Below are 19,177 nucleotides of genomic sequence, written 5' to 3'. Positions count from 1 at the left end.
ATTGGGGCAGGGGATTCTTTCCTACTCTTCTCCCCACCACTAAAATAGTAAAACCCAGAAGTGGCTCCTTGTGTACACTGTTTGTAAATATGCACAGATTTTCTATTAGGAATTTCTCATGATGGTGGGCAACTGAGATAGTCAACAATGCTTCTCTAGGCATTTTGACTAACTGGCTAGGTTCTGCTCATGTTGTAGAACCAATGAAGGCAAGATGTTAGTCTAATATTGACTAGCTTTTCAGTGTGCAGTTTTGCTTCTGCAGCTGCACAACTCTCATTACTATCACATAGCATTGTGCCCTTTGTGCCCTGTTCTCATGTAGGCAAGACAAGGAGTCTGAAAGTTGGAGGGCCCTGCCTGCCTGTCTAATGGACCAACAAGAATAGTTTGAAAAGGTCAGTGTAGGAGACAGATGTAATTTTACTGAAAAATCTTCAGAACACAAATACATTTTAGTCCAATAGGAAAGCTTGATAAAATTCCAGTGCTTCTGTTTTGCGGAGAGAGCCCCTTTCAATGTTAACTTCAGTGAAAGCCAATCTAGTCTATCCTCCTGAAGCAACTGCAAGTTGAATGTGGATTAGAGACAGGCACTGTGGAGTTCATACTCCTTCAGGAGGGAACGCCAAAGGCTAGAACTGCTATTAATACCATATAGTCAGCCACTGTTGACCATACTAATTTCCATCATTTGGGTGTGAGTCAGTTAAGACATTAACACTGATCCAATACACAACTAGTGCGCAGAATTTTACTACTAATATACTTTCATCCTTTGAGGTGTGCCTCTCTGCTAGAGCAATGCTTGGGAGATTTCTCTGCCTTAAGATTCAATCACATAATCGTTCCTCTAGCACAGTACCACCCACTGACTGACAGCATATCTTACACCAGAAGTGCTGTAGGCCCTTAAAGCTGGAGTCTTTTCCCCTGAGATATTAACTAAAGACCCAAGAGACAAAAACTGTGCCTTGGGCGTGCAACATGACTTACTAATCTTCACTCTGAGGCAGACGTCCCATTTCAACATAGGCAGAAATGTGTTTAAAAGAGGCCAGTTCTGTTCCCCTGCAAACTAAGGGCCCTGTCAGTCTAACCTTCTTGTGAATTCTGTTAAAATAGGGTTAAATATAGTTTTGGGAATCTTCCAAGAAGTTCAGAGCTTAGTCAAAGGAGCTCAGGTTTCTAGAAAAGAGTATGGATTTAGAAGGAGCTTCTTATACAGTTTTCTAAAACTTCCAAGTGTCCAGTGTATTGTACTCCAGTTAAGCAAGTTGTCCTTCCGCCATTGCAGCTTTTCTGTCCAAGGTACCTGAAGGCTAGTTTAGTCTCAGGCCACCCGTGTCCCCCAGTGTAACAGAAAACTCAGTAGTGCTCAGCCCTCAGCTTATGTGGTTCAAGCCTTGAGTTCTTCTCTGAAGGTGCCTCTTCCGGATTTTTATCATCCACTTCACACTGAGTTTGGCAAAATCGGCTGCTTTGAACAAAGCCAAGAAAATGCCGCATAGAATTGCAATCATGTTCCAAGCATTTGCAGTGACAATCTATTGAAAGAGAAAGTTGAGAAAGTGGTAAGTTTACAATGTAGGTTTTCTTCCTCATAGCTATATAGTTACTGTAAGTGAAGGCTCTTCATAGCTTCAGCCTTCCCCACCGCATCCCAGCCACCCGAGGGAGAAAAGTTGCACTCACTCAAAACCATTTTTCAGTATGTTTCCGAGCACAATTCAAAGTGTTGGTGCTGACCTTTAAAGCCCTAAACGGCCTCGGTCCAGTATACCTGAAGGAGCGTCTCCACCCCCATCATTCTGCCCGGACGCTGAGGTCCTGCGCCGAGGGCCTTCTGGCAGTTCCCTCATTGCGAGAAGCAAAGCTACAGGGAACCAGGCAGAGGGCCTTCTCGGTAGTGGCGCCCACCTGTGGAAAGCCCTTCCAGCAGATGTCAAAGCGATAAACAACTACCTGACATTCAGAAGACATCTTAAGGCAGCCCTGTTCAGGGAAGTTTTTAACGTGTGATATTTTACTGTATTTTTGGTTTTTATGGAAGCCGCCCAGAGTGGCTGAGGAGGCCCAGCCAGATGGGCGGGGTATAAATAATAAATAATTATTATTATTATTATTATTATTATTATTATTATTATTATTCCTCCATGCACAATCCTCCATGTCCAGGGGCTGGGAATAAATTGCCCTTTTGGGAATGTAACAGCCCCGCTGATCAGATCAGATGAAAGACCTATCTGATCCAGCATCCAGTTGCCACTGTGTTTCATAGCCCTCTCTTGTTCTTGTTCCCCAGTAACTGGTATTCAGAGCCACACTGCCTCTTAATACTGGAGGCAAAACAGAAAGAGCTGTTTCTCTGAAGAACATTTTCCAAAAGCACCAAGGCTTCAAGCAGTGTGGTGTGGTTAAGAGCGGCAGTCACATAATCTGGGGAACCGGGTTCGTGTCTCCGCTCCTCCACATGCAGCTGCTGGGTGACCTTGGGCCAGTCACACTTCTGTGAAGTCTCTCAGCCCCACTCACCTCACAGAGTGTTTGTTGTGGGGGAGGAAGGGAAAGGAGGTTGTTAGCCGCTTTGAGACTCCTGAAGGGGAGTGAAAGGCGGGATATCAAATCCAAACTCTTCTTCTTCTTCAGTCTTTCCAAGCCTGCTGTCGGATGTCCCTTCACCGTCAATGATTGAGGCAGGAACCTACATACTGGTCTAGTTTGCACATCAAGCTAAGCCAACACCAAGGGTGGGCGCTTCTGGAGATGAAACAGAGCCTACTTTCTTCCTCCCGTGTGTTGATGGAACACACAAAGGGGGTCATGGAGTTGTGTGGGCTAATCCAACTCCCAATGCCAATGGTGGTCATTCTTATGCCATGTGCAGAAGATCTGTATGCTTACAACTGCTGTATGCAATTAGATATCTGCTCATTCACATTTGGGAGGGGCTGCTAATTGGTCTAGGGGCCCCTGCTTGTGTGAAGAGCTACACACATACTCGGGCACATCTGTATTTATCTAATTTATACCCCGTGCAAGGAGTTCAAGGTGGCACGTTTCAGTGGTCCTTCCATATTAAAAACAGCAATGACATTACTCGCACATACATAACATTTAGCGTTAAGGAAAAGTTATCCTAACCTAGTTTTGGAATGTGCAGGTAGCAGTGAGTAGTCAGCATTCACATTTTGCCTCAAAATGCAATCCTCTTCCATAATGGATCCTCATACTTTTTAAGCTGAGAGTCACCAAGCTAAGATAGAGCATGATGCTCTTAATCTCAGGGTCATGAGTTTGAGCCCCCCATTGGGAAAAAGATCCCTGCAGGGCAGGGGGTTGGACTGGATGACCCTTGTGGTCCCTTCCAACTCTATAATTCTATGAACAACCCTAAGAGGTAGATTAGGCTGAGAAGCAGTGACTGGCCCAAGGTCACGCAGTGAGCTTCCTGGCTCAGTAGGGATTCGAACCCAGGTCTCCCAGATCCTAGTCTGACACTTTAACCATTACACCATGCTAGCTCTCCCATAGAGCCCCTTCCCATGCCTGTCAGGTTTTGGACAGCAGAGGAGAGAGATGGCTATGGCACACATTGTCATGGGAATGGGACTAGTCCATACAGCATCCCAATTCCCCCCTTCCTGGTCACACATTCTTTAAACAACCCCAATTAAAGCCATCTACTCAATTTCCAATCGTTGTGGACATTTCTGTTTGGCTTTTTAAGAGAAACAGGCCAGAAGCCTTGCATCTAGTTTACTCACATCTTGAACTTCCTGAATAAAAGGGTCTTTCCATTCGAATACAACAAAGAAGAGTTGGTCGCCGCTTGCTTTTGCTCTTCGTTCAATGTAGTTTACCACGCTGATCTGGCAACAGGGCAAGGGGGGAAAGAGTCTTGCTGTTAGTGTGTCATATAATCTGCTCCAGAATGCATATTCACAGTTTAAAGGGTTAAAAGTCCAAAAGCCAAACATCAAGAAGACAAAGGATATCGAACTGATGGGCCATTTTGAGGCTAGACCTGAGTGAACAAAATCACACTCTGAGGTTGCCCCTGAAGAACACTGCTGGGTCAGGAAAATGGTCCATCTAGCCCAGCATCCTTTTCTCACAATGGCCAACCAGATGATGATGGTGATGGTGATTTATTAAGTTTGAATACCACCCTTCATCCGCAGAGGCTCATGGGAAGCTTGCAAGCAGAACTTGACAGAGGAGGCAGAACGTAGCCATTATGACTGATAGCCATCGATAGCTTTATCTTCTAGCATCCTCTGCCTCTTGTCATGTTCAGTGGTACCTCGGGTTACAGATGCTTCAGGTTACAGACTCTGCTAACCCAGAAATAGTGCCTCGGGTTAAGAACTTTGCTTCAGGATGAGAACTGAAATTGTGTGGCGGTGGCGCAGCAGCAGTGGGAGGCCCCATCAGCTAAAGTGGTACCTCAGGTTAAGAACGGACCTCCAGAACAAATTAAGTTCTTAACCTGAGGTACCACTGAACTTTTTAAGAAATTTAAGAACTTTTTAAGAAATTTAAGATTTTATCACGTTCTTCCAAGGGACAAGTAGCTTTTTCCAAACATGCTACAGAGTCAAGACAGAACATGTGGGGAATTCTAAAAAACAAATTCATTCAGCTCACAAAGGAAACCATTGCCTGACATTCATGGCTGCCTCTTGTAACTATTTACTTATGGGATTTTGTTACCCTACCTTTTCTACTCCAATACGGGAGCTTAAGGTGACCCAAGTCTTATAAAAACAATACCTGCACCATCCCCCGCCTCGGGAAAATGCATTCAAACCACCGAGTAAAAGAAAACAACAGCAGAGCACAAAAGGTGGGGGGGGGGGGGATGAAATCAAATGGAACAAAACACAAGGTCTTGAGCTGGTGCTGTAAGATCATCTATGAAAGGGAGAGGTGAATCTCTTAAGGGCAGAGTGAAGTCCACAACCTGGAGACCAAGGGCAGCCGTCCTCTCCACCCAATGAGATAACACACTCATGCACACAGTTCGCTGAGAAACAAAAGCCAAACACTGATCATTGAAGACTCTCAAGACTCCCTCCCCCTGTCATGTGCTGCTCCCTGGCTACACCCAGGATGCCTTCGACTGTGGTTTGCAAGAGAGACTCAAGAACTGCTGCATCCGTTTTTCACAGACGCATTATTTAATGTGAAGACACTGGTGGAAATGCACTGAGTGCAAAGGAGCTGAGGGGTGGCGGGTGGTGAGGGAGAGAGAGGAGTTATGCCCAGTCGCTTTGCCCTGGCTAAACTGGAAGGGTGGGCAGGTGCTTAAGAAGAGAGACTAACCTTCCCTAAAGGCTGAGAATCTCTTTCTGATCTTTGTGAAACATCATAGCCTTCAGCAAGCAAAGGGAGCAAAGAGGGAACAGTTGCAGGTTGAATTTAAAGAGAAAGAGAGTCAAGACATTTAAACAAGAGTTCTGTGCAACATTTGCTCTTAGTATCTGACAGGTGTGCTTCTTGTGTTCAATACCTGCTTGCTTCCAATCTGCTCTATTTATATTCAACCAATCTGCAATGCAGAGCTCGTGGCTACAGCACTCAGCCTGGCTTTTTGTCTCTCCTTCCATTGCCATACCCTGTCTCCCTGCTTTGGGTTAACATGCTTCCCGAGAAAAAGTTTTAGGTGAAGCTTGCTTGCTATTTTCTGATCATTTGGTCAGTCCTCATCCTTGCCTGGCAGTGGATTTTGGATTTCTTACAAAAGCACCAGGAATCTCCGGAGCCCACGATAATCCAAAAGGAAAATCTGCTCTCTCAAGTGCTGCCCATGAACTTCTTGACACTCTGGGAAGTGGAAAGTGCACGAGAAGGACAGAGAACGTGCAGGATGAAGAGTCACTAAAGCACAAATGCTGAGCTGCATCCTCTGTCACTCTGATTAGTCTCTGGCACCGTGTCCCTTATGGGAGCAAAAGGAGAACAAGGTGGCACTACATCTTGCAGAAAGCGCTTGCGGAATTGAGAGCCTGCATAGTGTGAACACCCCACCCCCAGCAATAAAAGCTGTGTTTTGCTGCCTCCTTACCTCCTGCCTGAATTCAACCGTCTCCCGACCATCTTCTTCTTTTGTTTTCACCAGAGACATTTTGACCCAGGTTCGGAAACCACTGGAAAACTTCCAGCTGGAGTAGGAACTCTCACAGGCCTTCATAAAGTCTGGCTTGTTTGGACTGCGGTAGAAGGAGGTAGTGTTAGTTTGGGAAACGAAAAGAAGCTGACAAGTTCTGTTGTAAGGACTTGTTACCTTGGTGGTGGGGAAATTTAGCAAGCGGTAGTGTTGGCTTTATAGGCCTTGGTTATCGGTTTTGCTACAAGACCCCCTAATTAACTATACAGTGGTACCTCGGGTTACATACGCTTCAGGTTACATATGCTTCAGGTTACAGACTCCACTAATCCAGAAATAGTGCTTCAGGTTAAGAACTTTGCTTCAGGATGAGAACAGAAATCGTGCTCCGGCAGCGTGGCAGCAGCAGGAGGCCCCATTAGCTAAAGTGGTGCTTCAGGTTAAGAACAGTTTCAGGTTAAGTACGGACCTCCGGAACGAATTAAGTACTTAACCCGAGGTACCACTGTACTTAACATTTATTAAGCCCTTTTGTGCGTTGGGGTGCGTATTATCCTTACAATACCCCTTCTAGGTAAAAAAGGTGAAGGACCCCTGAATGGTTAAGTCCAGTCAAAGGTGACTATGGGATTGCAGAGCTCATCTTGCTTTTAGGCTGGTGTTTGTCCACAGACAGCTTTCCGGGTCATGTGGCCAGCATGGCTAAACTGCTTCTGGCACAATGGAACACCGTAATGGAAACCAGAGTGCACGGAAACGGTATTTACCTTCCCACTTGTGCTGGTATGCTTTTGAACTGCTAGGTTGACAAGAGCTGGGATAGAGCAACGGGAGCTCAGCCCTTCATGAGGATTTGAACCACTGACCTTCTGATCGGCAAGCCCAAGAGGCTCAGTGGTTTAGACCACAGTGCCACCTGCATCCCCAACAGCCCTCCTAAGGTAGGGCAGTGCTATTATCCCAATACTGCAGATGTGGGAATGAGAAACTGAGTCTGCCTAAGGCGGTGAGTTCATGCAGAAGGCAGATCTGGATACGTCATGACTTGTAGCTTAGACTTTTAGCTAACACGCTCTTTGAGTCTTGAATTCACTTAAGTGGAATTCTACAGTGACCACGAAAAATTTTATTTTTCAGATAAAAGTGAAAAAGCACATTTTGAAGGCTTGTCTCTAGCAGCTGTGAGATGTGATTTCACAATGAGAATGCCTTGAAACACGTGCAGAGTGGCCTAAAGCACCTGAAATTTGGAAGCGCATAGGTACAAAACATGAAAAAGATGGAGATGTTGGGCTCTCCTTCACTGGAGGTACTATAGCAGAGGCTGGAGAACCATCTGTCAGGGATGCTGCAATGAACAGAGGGTTGTCCCAGATGACCTTCAGCATCCCAATGAGGCGTGAGTTCCCTCTAGATTCCAGGCCCTGTATGGAAAGTCAACTACAACAGCCTCTGGAAATACATTTGCAGACAAATGTAATGGGCACACCAACAGCAGGGAGTTGAACAGCATTCAACTCTTCCATGACATCTGAAATCGATTTTCCATTCTGTGTTCTTCCAAGGCATTTCGCCTAACTCGCACGAAGAGCCATTCTGACAGATACATATATATATTTTCCACAGCTTGGTAATAATCCACTGCATAGTCACCGACAGCATGAGGCTCATCTTTCATAAATAGCAACGGCAGCAAAGTCCTTGCTGCCTTTGCTGCCACACGAATCTCCTTGGGCTGGATGCTGTAGAAGCTGTAGGGAAGGGGTTGGCAACCTAAGGCCCATGGGCCAGAAGCAGCCCACGGAGGCTGTTTAACCGACCCACGAGCCACCCCCAAACTGAGCCACCCGCTCGGCGAGTCCCCGCGTGCTGCGCTAAACCAGCACAGTTTAGAGAGTGCGGGGACTCTCTTCCGCGGCTCCAGAAATCGCTTCTGCGCATGCCCAGACACTGGAAATCGCGTCTGCGCATGCCCAGATGCCGAAAAACGCTTCTGTGCAGGTGCAAACTTTGGCATCTGTGCATGCACAGAAGCGATTTCCGGCACCACAGCATGCACAGACACGATTTCTGGTGTTGTTCTGCACCAGTCCAGCCCACGGAGGATCTCCGCGGGAGTGATCCGGCCCATGCCCGGTGAGCCTTGCTGACTCCTGCTGTAGGGAGCCCTAGCTATAAGCTGTAGCAACCTCCTCCTTACAGCACCTTGTGCACAGACCCAGCATCAGCCCCTGCAAAGGTGCCCAGGAAGGAACACAATGGCAGATCTCTTGTCTGGGCACAGGGGTTTGGAGGGACACACTAATCTCTTCTCCCAAGGCCTGTAGGAACCTGGAGTCAGCAGTTTTTTAACAGGATGTTTTTTAAATGGAAGGAAACTTGATGCACCCCGGGGATTTGCACTGGCAAAGGCGAGTTGCAATACAGCAGAGACCATTACCAGAAGACTATAAATTCAACAGGATTTCTTATGCAGCTTATGTGAGCATGAAATCATGCCGGCTGTTTCAGAAGAATTTAACATAATAATATTTAATTTAACACAGTTTTGTACGAGAGGCAGTGTGGTGTGGTGGTTAGAGGACTGGACTAGGACCTGGGGGACCACTGAAGCTCACTGGATGACCTTGAGCTAGTCCCCTTTCTCTCGGCATAAAACCTACCTCACAGGGTTGTTGTGAGGAGAAAGTGGGCAGGAGAAAGGATGCGCAGCCACTTTGTGCTCCTTGGAGAAGAGAGAAAGGATATAAATGAAATACAGTGGTACCTTGGTGTCAGAGCTGCCTCTAGGTCCCAGCTCACAGAGGACCAACGCCCGGTTGATGTAATGTACAAAAGTCTTTATTGAAGTTTAGTTTCCATTTCAAACCCCAGAGCGTGCAGCCCTACGTCTTGACTCTAGATCGGCGAAGTCCCCTCTGAGTCACTATCCCTTCCGCACCAGTTTAAGATCCTAGCCCGGCTCCACCTCCTGCGCTGTTCCTTCCTTCTCTGGGTCCTTCTGCCCCCTGGGGTTTCCTCCTTCCTGGACTCTTCTGACGCTGACCCCCCTGAGTCTTGCCCTTCCTTCCGGCGGGCTTTAGGACCTGGCTCCCTATCCGGGCTACCTGCTGTGCCGCTCGCCTGTACATTTGAACTTGGTGCGCGCACCCAGCCCGTGACTTTCCTCTTGACCGTTTCCCCGCTCTCCGATGGAGGCGTGGTCAATCCTGACTCATCTCCTCTCTCTGGTGGTGAGAACACTGGTCCCGATGCCTGGGACTCCTCCCCCCACTGCGCTCTGGTGGGGAAGCTGGTCCTGATTTCCAACTGCTGCTCAGGGAGTCCCCGCTGGCCCCTTCCTTCTGGGGTTTCCCCCTTGGCACCCCCCTTGCCCTGGCCATCGGCGCTCCTTTCTGTGAATCTTCCGATTCGCTGGAGAGACTCGTGGAATCTCTCTGACCACTGTCACTGCCTACACCCCCCTCGGATTCCTCCTCACTCTCCATTTGCTCCATCTCCTGTGTCTCTGCTCCTGAACCCCTGACACTTGGGTTAAGAACTTAATTTGTTCTGGAGGTCAGTTCTTAACCTGAAACTGTTCTTAACACCACTTTAGCTAATGGGGCTTCCTGCTGCTGCCGCGCAGCCAGAACCCGATTTCTGTTCTTATCCTGAAGCAAAGTTCTTAACCCGAGGTACTATTTCTGGGTTAGCTAATGATGCAAGGGAGGGAACACATACTTGCAAAGCCCTTAAGTTGTTGTGAATCCAAGAGAATTCAGCATCCTGAGGAATCTCCACCTTCATTTAAGAATAAAGCACGTTTCTAGTCCTTATGGCTTGAGAGTGTTGGCAGTGAATATTCAGCTGCCTCCCAAGGCAGAAGAATGACCAAAAAATTAGAGCCAGAAGGGAAATGGCTAGCTGAATCTAGCACTAAAGGAAAGGTCCAACGAAAATTGTGTGTATTCCTTGGAGACTTAATGCATTGTTAATATAGATGAATGCCTGTTCTGGGCCAAAATCATTCATTTTTCCTTTCTTTTCAATCCTGCCTCTACCCCCACTCCCCTCTGAATGTCTTCAGCCTTGTCCCTCACTCTGTCATGAGACTCACTCAAGATGGAGGTGTATGGCCCTAATGTGGATTTTAATTTTTTCCCTTGAGGACAGGCTTTCAAACCCTTGCAGACAACAGAAGAAGGTTTGTGCTTTAGGGTGTGTAAAAGGGGTGGGGGTTGGCACTAAGCAGAAATAAAGAATCGCAGCCAGGAAATGGCTTTTATTAATATCACTGCTAGATGGTTCCTTTCCTCTCCCACTTAAGTTTCCATGGAAGTTATTGACTCAAGGAGGCTTCCGATGGAAATATAAATGCTTCCCCTCGACTGTCTTGCAGAGCTGCCTTTGCTCCATTACCAGGCTCGGCTGGGCCTCCTAATTATTCAATCTTACCCACTACAGTTTCTGAAGCCTCCACATTCTCCGGCTAATTGTGGGTTACCAAGGCAGCCGAATACGCTGTGTGGGGAACCCAAAAGAGGAAGTGCAGGATTCTAAAGTATGATTCACACTCAGCTTAATTTACATGGAACACTTCTAAGCAGGCAATTATACAGAATTCACTTAGATGCAGGGCCTCAAAGAGAGACTCTCAAAATCTAGTTTAAGGCCTGTCTATACGGATCGCGTGCTACTCCCGTTGCCTAGAGGCATGAATTTATCTTTGCATGCAACCCAGCAGAGAGGACGAATCTTGCTTGACTTCAGCCAGGCATGGCCAAACTTGGCCCTCCAGCTGTTCTGGGAATACAACTCCCATCATCCCTAGCTAACAGGACCAGTGGTCAGGGATGATGGGAATTGTAGTCCCAAAACAGCTGGAGGGCCAAGTTTGGCCATGCCTGTTTTAAGCCCTGTACAGACATGAGGAGGGGTCAGCAGGGACAAGCATACTTGCTCCATCCCATTCATTGCCTTCCATCTGCATGGACAGCAGTCTTCAGAAACAGAGAGCCTCTGGTATTTATGAGGCAAGTGCAAGAAACTGATTGCTCACCTGTGGACCACTTGGGTCTTAATTACTGGACTCCATCCTCTTCCTACTTGGTGGCCTCAAGACTTACCTGTGAACTGTATACCCACCAGAGTTGTTCCTTTTGTTTCCTTCCCTCTCCCTTTTACTCAATAAATCCTAGCTCTTGTTTTTAATCTATTCTGTAAAGTTGCCCATTGGTTTCTTCCCTTCTTTCATTCAGGAAATGTAGGGGCTTGGTGGTCTTTAGGTACCATAGGGGACCCCCTGAAATTCATCCCATGACTGTGTGAAGCCAGCTCCCATAGTTCCTTCCAAAGCAAGCAGTGGATGGGATGAGTCACTGAGAGGGAACATGGGCTCACACATGTTTCTCTCTGCTTTTCTCCACTCACGTGAGGTAGGTTAGACTGAGAGGCAGAAATTGGCCAGTGAACTTCACGGGCAAATGGGGATCTGAACTAGGGATGCCTTAGTCCAACACTCGAACCACGCTGCTCTTTACTGAACAGAAATTATGAGGAGAGCAGCTGTACCTCTCGAGGAAATCCTGGAATGAAGAAAAGAGAAGGTAGTCTATTGCGCTGAAATCCTGGTCCGTTTCATTGAGGTAGAACTGCATGAACACCAGTTCCTGCTGCTTCACATCACGAGGTCCTTCGACAATCACCGCAAATTTCTACGAGCAGAAAGATCAGTCAGAGGAGACACATGGGAAGAGGAGTAAGATGAGCAAAAGAGAACCTTTGCATTTTCTGTCAATGTATCTCTGGATTGATTAGGATATTTTCTGGTGTTAGGACATGGGTCAGGGATGATGGGAGTTGGAGTCCCATTTTCTGGAGGGCACCAAGTAAGCCACTCCATCCTCCAACCTCACTTTTCTATGTCAGCTACAGGAGTAAAAAAAATAATACTTCAAAACAAAACCTAAATGAAACATCAACACCTCCACCATGCCTCTTGACTAGATGACAACAGAACTAACCCTTAAGTTACAAAGTGAAGGATCCCTGCAGCGGATCACTTCCAATACATGTGCTATCGTTTTCTGTTAAATATCATGCATAAAGAAGTCGCTCCCAAGACCTGCCCCAACATCAGGAAGGGCTCCTCTATAATTAAAAGGCACTTGATTAGGTCTTCAAGCAGAGACTGGACACAGCCATCTGCTGGGGAAGCCATAGCTCTGGACTGCCTGCATCAAGGAGGAGTTTGGAACAGGTGGCCTACAAAGCTCCCTCCAACTCTGCGAACTACAACTCCCATCAGCCCCAGCCAGCAAGACCAATGGCCAGGGATGATGGGAGTTAGGGCCCAGTGACATCTGGAGGACCACAGATGGTCCCCATCCCTTCTCTAGCAGCAGCTATGATGACAGCTGTCTCAAACAGAATCACAGAGTTGGGTCTATGACTAGGGTCATCTAGTCCAACCAACTGCAATGCAGGAATCTCAGCTAAAGCATAAACTGGAGCCAGCCAGTTTCCCCGCTCTGTTACGCAGTGGCATTCCAAGATAAGTGACATTGTCTGATGGTGTGGGATTGCAACCACTCAAGGGTTTCCCAACTGACTTGAGTCCTTCCTCTGAATGATTACCTTTGTTCCATTGGCAAAAGGATCTGTGTAGTTGATTCTCTGAGTAGTGCATTCAATTTCTCCTGGCTGGCCAGGGTTTACCAGAGGTGGGATGTAATTGTGTAAGTGATGCTTGCAGGTCAGCAGCTCAGCCTTGCCTGGGTAGAGGGCAATACCTGTTTGGAAGAGCAACGTTACATTTCTAATGAACGGGAACCATCACAGACACAGCATTCCTTAGACATCACACAGAATGTGGTGTGAGAGTGAGTCAGGATGGTACAATGCTGGGCCAGACTGACCACAAAAGCCACAACTTTTGGAAGCAGCTTTATAGCGCATTGGCAGAAAGTCCAAAGTTTGCATGCAGACAAAATTCAATCCCTAGCTTCTTCAGACAAAGGATCATAGGGGCGAGAAAAATCTCTCCCCAGCATCCAGAGTCCCTCGACAGTTGAAAGACAATTAAATCTAGGCTGAGATTCTTCCCTTCCTTCTACACTTTTGCAGCACTGTGCATCCCCGTCCTCAGCACCCCAACAGCATTCGTGCGACAGAATGCCCCATGGCAACAACACTGTGTCGTGACTTGGTGTCGTTCCCAAAGGCCTCCTGGGGGCAGGGAAAGATGGCTGGCTGATGGCACCATCCACTAAGACTGAAGTCTGCATAGCCGCAACTTGTGTTCCGTTACTTTGTCATGTTAGAGATTGTTGGGGAGAAAGGGGACTGGCTTTTACAGAGGGAGAAAAAGACCCAAAACATCCAGAGTTAACTTGTGGGCATCAATAGCTTCCACAAGCAACCCCCCTGATTTTGTTGGCTGCTGAGAAAAGGATGCCACAGCACCACCTTCTGGAACCCGACAGGTGAGAAAGGAAATGCCATAAAACAGTTTTGTCCACACACATTCCTATTCCATGCAGGCAACTCAGAGAGACATTGTGGCCAAGGGGATCAAAAGCCACTGAAATCAGTATGTCAGTTCCCACAGTCTTTCTCCTGATACACATCATCCACCAGGGCAATCAAGGCAGCACTGATATGAATTTAGATAATTTAGTTCAGCCCCAAACTCCAGAAGTTGGTAAGTCACTGGTTGCTTGATGGCCTTAGCTAACGGCCAAAACAGGTCTCAAACTGCCTGGCACAGGAAGCTCAGTGGAAGGTCTCTCATGCGACAGTCTTGAAATAGCTTCTCTTAAAACATATGGACCTACTCCTCCCCTCAATGATTTGTGAACCATTAGCACTAACCAACTTAAGAGCCTCCCTCTGCAAACCTTCACCCTGATCCAGCAGGATTCTTCTTAGATGCTTAAGAGAAACATTTGCCACCCAAATTCATGGAGGTAAAGTCTGTCCATGGCTACCCAAAGCCGCAGCTCCACGCCCAGTTCTTCCTCTTCTCTGCAATGCTTATTGCAATCTACCATGCGTCTGGTCCTCACTGCACACTCCCATCCTCACAAGAAGCAGCCAATGATGGCGAGGACAGCACACAGTGCCACAATGTCAGGCCACGGGGAAAGCTGTACTGGAAATGAACTGCTGACTCAAACCACGGACAGCCACTGCTGGCAAGAGTAGACCTTAGTAAGCTAGATGTACCAAGATCATAACTCAGTGAAAAAGCAGCTTCTAATATACTAAGTATTAACAGGGCAAGAAGTGGGGAACCCTGCGTGGGGCTGCTGTTTCTAAGGTAGTCCTGAATCTTGTGCAACACTTAAGAGTTCTGAATAAAAGGGGATGTTTTCACAGAATAGGTAAAACCCCGCTTATTGTTGTGGCTTCAACAAGTGGCACCTGCAACCTCCAGCATCTGCAGAGCCACAAAATGAGGGTTCCTTGTGTTCCTCAGAAGCAGCTTCTGCTGGCTTAACTGCATAAGGCTTAAGCATCTACAAAGGCAGCCTAGGTCCTACAACCCAACAATGCGCAAGCCTGAGAGCTGGTAAGCAAAAGGGCAGCCAGCTGCAGATTTGTGGAAGCCTGAAATGCAACTTCAAACTCTGCCCGATTACCCCGGAAAACTCATCGTTCAGTTTCCAATCTTACCAGGTGCGTCGTAAGAGGGCACCTCCTTGTAAGAGACCGACATCACGGGGTGCTTGAGTTTATCCCTGAAGTCAGCAATGGTTTGGTAGACCAGGAAGACAGCTACAGCCATGAGCAGCAGGTATATGAAGAGGAGAATGACCGAGAAAACGTTTTTCAGGCAGGACTTGCTGAAACGCACCGAAGGGCTGTTGCTGTCTAGGACTGGAGAAAACATTAATCTGAGACTTTTAACTCACACTGGAACATATGGTGTCAGAATTTAAATATGCCTCATGTTAAGGAGGAAAGAACCAAAGACTGATTTCTCCCCATGTAGGGAGAGGAGGCTGCAGAGGGACCTGCTGGTGGCAAGTGATGGTTGGCCAATGGAGGCAACGATGGCTGCTTGACGAAGGCAAGTGTTGGCTGCCTCATGGAGGTGCTTCACTTTTTCATAATACAGTCGTACTGTGGAAGTCGACCGAAATCCGTTCCGGAAGTCCGTTCGACTTCCAAAATGTTTGGAAACCAAGGCGCAGCTTCCAATTGGCTGCAGGAAGCTCCTGCAGCCAATCGGAAGCCGCAGAAAACGTTCAGGTTCCAAAAGAACGTTCGCAAACCGGATGACTCACTTCCAGGTTTGCGGCATTCAGGAGCCAAAACATTTGACTTGCAAGGCGTTCGACTTCCAAGGTACAACTGTACCAGGCATTGCTGCTCTCAGCACATGTTCTATCACAGAGAACTCCCTTCAAGAGAGGCTTTGCTGCACCTGTTACAGGAAATGTCCCTATCCTGCGACATGCATCACTGCAATATCTCTTGTCAGCAGAAAACAATATGGGCTGGGACCCCAAGATTCTCATGCAAGCACATGTAATATCCAGCTACACAGGATCAGTAGATCTCACTTGGAAGGATAGTTGAGCTGGCATCATCCAGATCCTCTTTGTCTACATGTTCCTCTGCAGGTTCCAAGTTTGCATCTGCGTGCTCCACATCTTCACTCAGCTACAAATATAAAATACGGAAACAATCAGATCTGTGTAGTGGGTACAGCCCTGAGCTTCTACAGCGGCTCAAATTCCATGCCAAGTTCTACCCTGAAGATGTATCTGAGGAGCTGATCCAGAACATCGCAAAGAAGCTGTTCTTCCTGCAGGTGAAATTCAGCCACAAGCCGCACACTCAGCGGGCTACACTTGCTCATGCTACAGCCTCCGTGCTGCATCTGCTCTGCACAGTGTTAATCACACAACCTGTGAAATTTGGGCCACCAGGGGTCAGGGGAATCATTATCGGTAGTGCCAGCCAGAAAGAGGTTTGCCAACCCGGCTCTAAATTGCCTCTCCATGAATGCTCATGGCTGCTAATGGACTGGGAAGAATGAATGAGCACTCCCTCCAATAGCAACCTCAGGCGGTGAATGAGAACAGAAATTGAGCCAAAATGGAGCCACTGAGAAACCGAAAGGGAGCTCTCAGCAATGCTAGGGGAGCCCCCTGAATTTTCAGAGGTACAAATTAAAACGAAAAGGTGGAGGCAAAAGACCAATAGCTTAATGAGTACTGAACATGTTTAGTAGTCATAGAATACTGAGTACAGGGGGCGGGGGAACACTTCTGGCAAACCATAGTGTCCAAGTATGTGTTTGTGCATGCGCCTGTAAAAGAGCGGAAGGAACATAGGAAACTGCCTTACATTGAGTCAGACCATTAGTGCATATAGCTCAGTGCTGTCTGCGTTGACTGGAAGCTGCTCTCTCAAATGACTGCCCAGAACCCTGAACAAGAGCACTCCTGTTGAAGAGGACAAACCAGAACATTTCTTTCAGATCCAACCTGTGGCTTCTAATGCTGGATCTAGAGGCTGCTATATAAAGCTGAGAAGCGGTGATGTCGTGTTTTTTTTAAAAAGCCAATTTCTGGTGCTCAATGTTGCGGAAGAAAATGAGAAAATGGAGTAGGAAGTTTCTGATAAATTTTAAAACGGCATTGGTTACTTCTCCAGTTTGGGCTGCAAAGTCTTCAATGGAGCATCTACACCTCTCCCAGACTCTCCATTCTAATACACCTTCTATCTTGCATTCACGACCAAAAAGACTGGTGTCAGAGCTGCCCCTAGGTCCCAGCTCACAGAGGACCAACGCCAGGCTGTTGTTATGTACAAAAGTCTTTATTGAAGTTCAGTTTCCATTTCAAAGCCGCAGCGCGCAGCTCTACGTCTTAAACCCTAGACCGGCGAAGCTCCGTCTGAATCTCCTCCCCTCTGACACCAGTTTAAGATCCTAGCCCTGCTCCACCTCTTCCTCTCCTCTCTCCTCCTCTGGGTCCTCCTGCCCGCTGGGGCATTCACCATTCTGGACTCTTCTGACGCTGAGTCGCCTGACTCCTCCCCCTGACTCCTGCGGGCTTTAGGACCTGGTTCCCAATCCTCGTTCTCTGCTGTCCCGCGCTCCTGTACATTTGAACTTGGCTCTCGCGCCAACCCCGTGATCCTCCTCCTGACTGTTACACTGCTTCTATCACTGCTTCCTTCCTTCTGGAAGCTGGCTGGACGTGACCTCCCCTCCGTTGCCTGACTCTCCGATGTAGGCGTGGTCAACCCTGACTCATCTTCTCTCCCTGGTGGTGAATACGCTGGCCCCGATACCTGGGACTCCTCCCCCCCACTACGCTCTGGTGGGGAAGCTGGTCCTGATCTCCAACTGCTGCTCTGGGAGTCCCCGCTGGCCCCTTGTTTCTGGATTGTCCCCCTTGGGCCCCCCCTTGCCCTGGCCACCGGCGCCCCCTTCTGTGAATCTTCCGATTCACTGGAGAGGCTCATGGAATCTCTCGGGCTACTGTCATCTTCTCGTACGCTGCCCTCGGATTGCTCCCCCTCGCTCTCCATCTCCTCCCCTCCCCGCGCTCCCGCTCCTGAGTCCCTGACAACTGGATTTATCCCTCTGTATGCAAATCCGGAAATTGCTGGTGGAGGGATTTCCCAGACATGTAAGGAGGAATCTGACTGCTTCCAGCACGTGTGTGAATGCAGCACGAACACCTTTCCTCCCATCACCACCAAAAGGAACAGCAACCTAATCCTCAGGCCACTGCTACGTTATCCTTTGGCTCAGCGGACCAGAACAACAGGCAACTGAACACCTTTCAAAGCAGCAAAACAGACCAGATGCTTTCTTAAGCCATCACTCAAAGTGCAAGGCCCAAACTGCCAGGACATTTTTGTCAATGTCACAGGCTTGTCACATCCGATAGACGTGATCCCTGCAGGCCGCGCAGCATCTAATCCCATAACTGAAAGGAAAATAACTGAAGGCAAAGCACAAAGGATTCTGCTTCCTTTTGTTCCTTCCCTCTATATACAATTTTCTTTTTGTCTCCTGGCGTTCTGAAGCAACCTTGCAGATCGCAGCTGGCGCGTTCCACTTCTTCCCTTTCCCAAACAAAATTGGTTGTTGTTTTTATTTATTTATTTAAGTCATTGTTTTTGCAAATGAAAACACAGAAGAAGAAGAAGAGGAGGAGGAGGAGTTTGGACTTGATATCCTGCCTTTCACTCCCCTTAAGCAGTCTCAAAGTGGCTAACAATCTCCTTTCCCTTCCTCCCCCACAATAAACACTCTGTGAGCTAAGTGAGGCTGAGAGACTTCAGAGAAGTGTGACTAGCCCAAGGTCACCCAGCAGCTGCATGTGGAGGAGCAGGGAAGCGAACCCGGTTCACCAGATTATGAGTCCACCGCTCTTAACCACTACACCACGCTGGCTCTCAGTTCAGTTCAGTTGACTACCACAGCCCCAGAAATATAACTGGGCACCAACCAAACCTTCAACCTGAGAAAAGGTCGCTCGTCCAGTCAGAGGTGGGGTCAAGGCTTTTCAGAAGCCCCTGAAGCCTCTGTCAAGATCTGCCTCTATCAAAGGGGGAAACCCACAGAGTGGGTCAACTCCCATCATCCCCAGGCAGCATGGCCAATGGTCAGGGACAGCAGGAGTTGTAGGCCAGCAGCATCTTGGGGACACCACAAAATAATAGAATTGTAGAGTTGGAAGGGAACCTGAGCATCATCTAGTCCAACCCCCCTGGCATTGCAAGAATAGGCAGCTGCCTGCAACCTTGGTGTTATCAGCAGCATGCTCTAACCAACTGAGCTACCCCGGCACCATGTTGGCTACATCTACTGTATTCTTTAAACAGATAAGGCTATTACTGCAAGACTTCAACACCCCTGCAAGCGGATAAACAGCACTCAAAACTCAGCTTTTCTTGGGAAAACCCCAAAGGTTTGCAAAAGTACAAATGAAAAGGTTGGGGAATAAAGGACCGAAGCCAAAAGTAGCCCCATGAGAACTGAGCCTGCTCAGTGGCCGCAGAATGCTAACTGGTGGGGACTGAATGGAAAACAGAAGAGGAGGAATGGAATGC

General features: G+C 47.8%; 1 protein-coding gene and 2 long non-coding RNA genes across 4 annotated transcripts in view; 1 reads left to right on the top strand and 2 right to left on the bottom strand.

Annotated features, from left to right (window-relative positions):
* Positions 1–403: 403 nt before the first annotated feature.
* PACC1 (proton activated chloride channel 1) overlaps positions 404–19,177 on the bottom strand; it is a 26,218-nt gene continuing 7,444 nt past the window's right edge. For both annotated transcript variants that reach the window (XM_083733705.1, XM_083733704.1), the window contains exons 2-8: positions 15,664–15,763; positions 14,771–14,974; positions 12,731–12,885; positions 11,666–11,808; positions 6,071–6,215; positions 3,768–3,872; positions 404–1,547 (exon numbers count right to left, since the gene is read on the bottom strand). In XM_083733705.1, coding sequence (XP_083589831.1) covers positions 1,386–1,547; positions 3,768–3,872; positions 6,071–6,215; positions 11,666–11,808; positions 12,731–12,885; positions 14,771–14,882 — 822 coding nt within the window. In that variant the 5' untranslated portion in view covers positions 14,883–14,974; positions 15,664–15,763 and the 3' untranslated portion in view covers positions 404–1,385. The remainder of the gene's footprint in view (positions 1,548–3,767; positions 3,873–6,070; positions 6,216–11,665; positions 11,809–12,730; positions 12,886–14,770; positions 14,975–15,663; positions 15,764–19,177) is intronic.
* Positions 6,222–19,177, top strand: part of LOC310842232 — a 60,384-nt gene continuing 47,428 nt past the window's right edge. The window contains exon 1 of the long non-coding RNA XR_014563021.1: positions 6,222–6,551. This is a non-coding gene — a long non-coding RNA (uncharacterized lncRNA). The remainder of the gene's footprint in view (positions 6,552–19,177) is intronic.
* LOC310842224 lies at positions 8,025–10,166 on the bottom strand. The gene is made up of 3 exons (XR_014563014.1): positions 9,794–10,166; positions 8,413–8,879; positions 8,025–8,343 (listed from the first exon to the last, which is right to left on the bottom strand). It is a non-coding gene; the product is annotated as an uncharacterized lncRNA (long non-coding RNA).

The sequence above is a fragment of the Podarcis gaigeae genome (genome assembly GCF_964106915.1).
Source record: "Podarcis gaigeae genome assembly, chromosome: 3".
Lineage (NCBI taxonomy): Eukaryota > Metazoa > Chordata > Lepidosauria > Squamata > Lacertidae > Podarcis > Podarcis gaigeae.
This window is presented reverse-complemented; position numbering and strand designations above follow the sequence as displayed.